General features: G+C 42.2%; 1 protein-coding gene across 1 annotated transcript in view; it reads right to left on the reverse strand.

Annotated features, from left to right (window-relative positions):
• Positions 1-657: 657 nt before the first annotated feature.
• LOC307034982 (unconventional myosin-Ic-like) overlaps positions 658-2500 on the reverse strand; it is a gene marked incomplete at its 3' end in the record, with an annotated part of 70438 nt that continues 68595 nt past the window's right edge. The window contains exons 6-8 of the mRNA XM_079673906.1: positions 2483-2500; positions 1525-1704; positions 658-786 (exon numbers count right to left, since the gene is read on the reverse strand). The exon at positions 2483-2500 is cut by the window's right edge and continues 63 nt beyond it. Of these exons, the coding sequence (XP_079530032.1) occupies positions 658-786; positions 1525-1704; positions 2483-2500 (327 nt within the window). The remainder of the gene's footprint in view (positions 787-1524; positions 1705-2482) is intronic.

Here is a 2500-nt window from a genome sequence, read left to right on the forward strand (position 1 = left end):
GAGCTTCTTTAGAAACTGATCCAGAGTCAGTGTTTTACCTCCAGTAGAGAGGGGGGCATCGTACTGCTGTGGACCTACTTTACACACCTACAATACATCAATATAAAGGGTGTCTGCTTTACCTTGCTGTCAGAGAGAGAACTGAAGGTGTTATCTCTGTTCTCTTGAAAGACACCAAACTCCATTGAAGAAAACAGTCATTAAAAGAGTTTATGGAGCAATAGCTGCCGTTTGATGGTTGGTTTATTATTCTCTGACTTTAAAGAGGCCCTATCAAGCTTTTTCTGGTTTGTCCTTTCCTGTAGTGTGTAAGATTTTTGTGAAAGGTGTGCAAAGGCCAAAAAATAAAACAGTGACATCACTATGGAACACCTGTGCTCCTATTGGCTAGCGCTCCAACACATTGTACGTGATAAGGGGCGGGACATCTCTCAGCTGTTGACTAATCACAACAGAGCCGGCCAGCTAACCAATCAGAGCAGACTGGGCTCTGGTTTCAGACGTAAGGTGAAAAGAGGTGCTGCAGCACAGGCAGTATGAGAACAATGAAGAGCTTTTTGAACATTAAAGCATGGAGACATGTAGAGACACTACATACTAGAATTAGCACATTATGTCCTCACAATAACATAGATATAGCATGTCTGAACTATTCCTCTAAAGGTCATTAAACAAAGTGTGCCCCACCTCCACATCGTCCTCGTTGAATCCGATCACCGTCAGAGCTTTCCTCACCAGCTTCCACTCACTGCGGTCGTTGATGGAGCTCACTTTGGGACAGTTTCCCTTTGGAGAACAAACAAAGACACACCTTAATCTCTCCGAACACATTATATATTAATCATACACTTTATTACCTAATAAAGTCATGAATATGTCAAAAATAAATCCACAAAGTAGCTACTTAAATACAAACAGAAGTGTGCGTGCGTGCAGCTAGTTCTTTCAGGCAGACTTCCCCCAGAGGAAAGCTCCTGCTGCACTAACAGGCCCTGCCTGAGAGCCTTTAACCAGAACTCCCACTGGGACTCACACACACACACACACTAACACACACGTTACAGATCAATAGGTTGTGTCAGGAGGGAGAGAAAGAGAGAGAGAGAGAGAGAGAGAGAGAGAGAGAGAGAGAGAGAGAAAGAGAGAGAGAGAGATATGTATTGCCACTTTCCTGTGCAGTATTTAGAGTATTTTAAACGTACTTTAACCAGTCACTGCTGCAGGTCCATAGTATTATATGCAGTATTTGAGCGTACTTTGACGAGGTACTGGTACTGCTGCGGGTCCACAGTATGTAATAAAGTATATAGTGCAGTATTCAGAGTATTTAAAACGTGCTTTGACGAGGTACTGGTACTGCTGCGGGTTCACAGTATTTGATGCTGTATATAATGCAGTATTTAGAGTATTATATGCAGTATTTGGACGTACTTTGACGAGGTACTGGTACTGCTGCGGGTTCACAGTATTTGATGCTGTATATAATGCAGTATTTAGAGTATTATATGCAGTATTTGGACGTACTTTGACGAGGTACTGGTACTGCTGCGGGTTCCTCTCCAGCCCCAGGCTCCGCAGCAGGTCTTCCTCTCCGCCCTCGATCATCTGGTAGAAGATGTGGAAGTTCCTCTCCCCGTGGTTCTGGTGCACCACGCGGGACTTCTCCAGCAGGTAGTTGATGATGTGACCTCCCACCGGAGCACCCTGCGGGAGGGGGGGAGAGCAGGGGGGGAGGGGGGGAGAGCGGGTGAGGCGGGGGTACTGAAGGGGGGGCGGGGGGGTCATGCACCATCACAAGGAATATACAGTGTTTGGTGTACCCACAAAATACAGGGGACACAGGACGGAAAGTGATTACACACAAGATTTTAAATAAAAAGGAGATTCTCAGCACCATCAATTAGTAAAAGTTAAGTACTAAAACATGTAATAATATTTCCATTTTCTTTCTTATTATTACTGCTCTACTTATAGATTAAACTACACAGCAGTTTATAAGGTAATCAATTCATAAATAATTCAAATACAATTAAATCAAAGTTGTTAATTTGTTGTTCTTAAGAAATGCACCTAAAATATCAAACACATTACTTAATTAAGTTTTTCTAAAAGTGTGAAGTTTGATTTGGATTTTGGACGTGGACATTATTGTTCTTAGTTAGTAGAAAGGTCGTCAGGGATCGTCTCCTAACGTCGTGAAACCAATGAAACTGTGATTAGTGTTTATTTTACGGAGTCCTGATCTTGATGCATGCAAGGTTTCATTATCCTTTGAAAAGTTACATTTATGTGATTTCAAATGTAAAAATATTTGTAAAACTGTCATTAGGTGTTCAAAGGTTCAATCAGCATGTGTTAACTTCGTTAGCAATAGAGTCTGACTGATTCAAATCCAAAAGACTTCAGGTGAAATATCTGAGTACTTCTTCCACCTCTGCTTGTTGGACAGTGTAAACTCCTGCTTCCACTGAATGAAACTCACCTTGAAGTCGAACTGGAT

The sequence above is a fragment of the Notothenia rossii genome (genome assembly GCF_949606895.1).
Source record: "Notothenia rossii genome assembly, chromosome: 4".
Taxonomy (NCBI): Eukaryota; Metazoa; Chordata; class Actinopteri; order Perciformes; family Nototheniidae; genus Notothenia; species Notothenia rossii.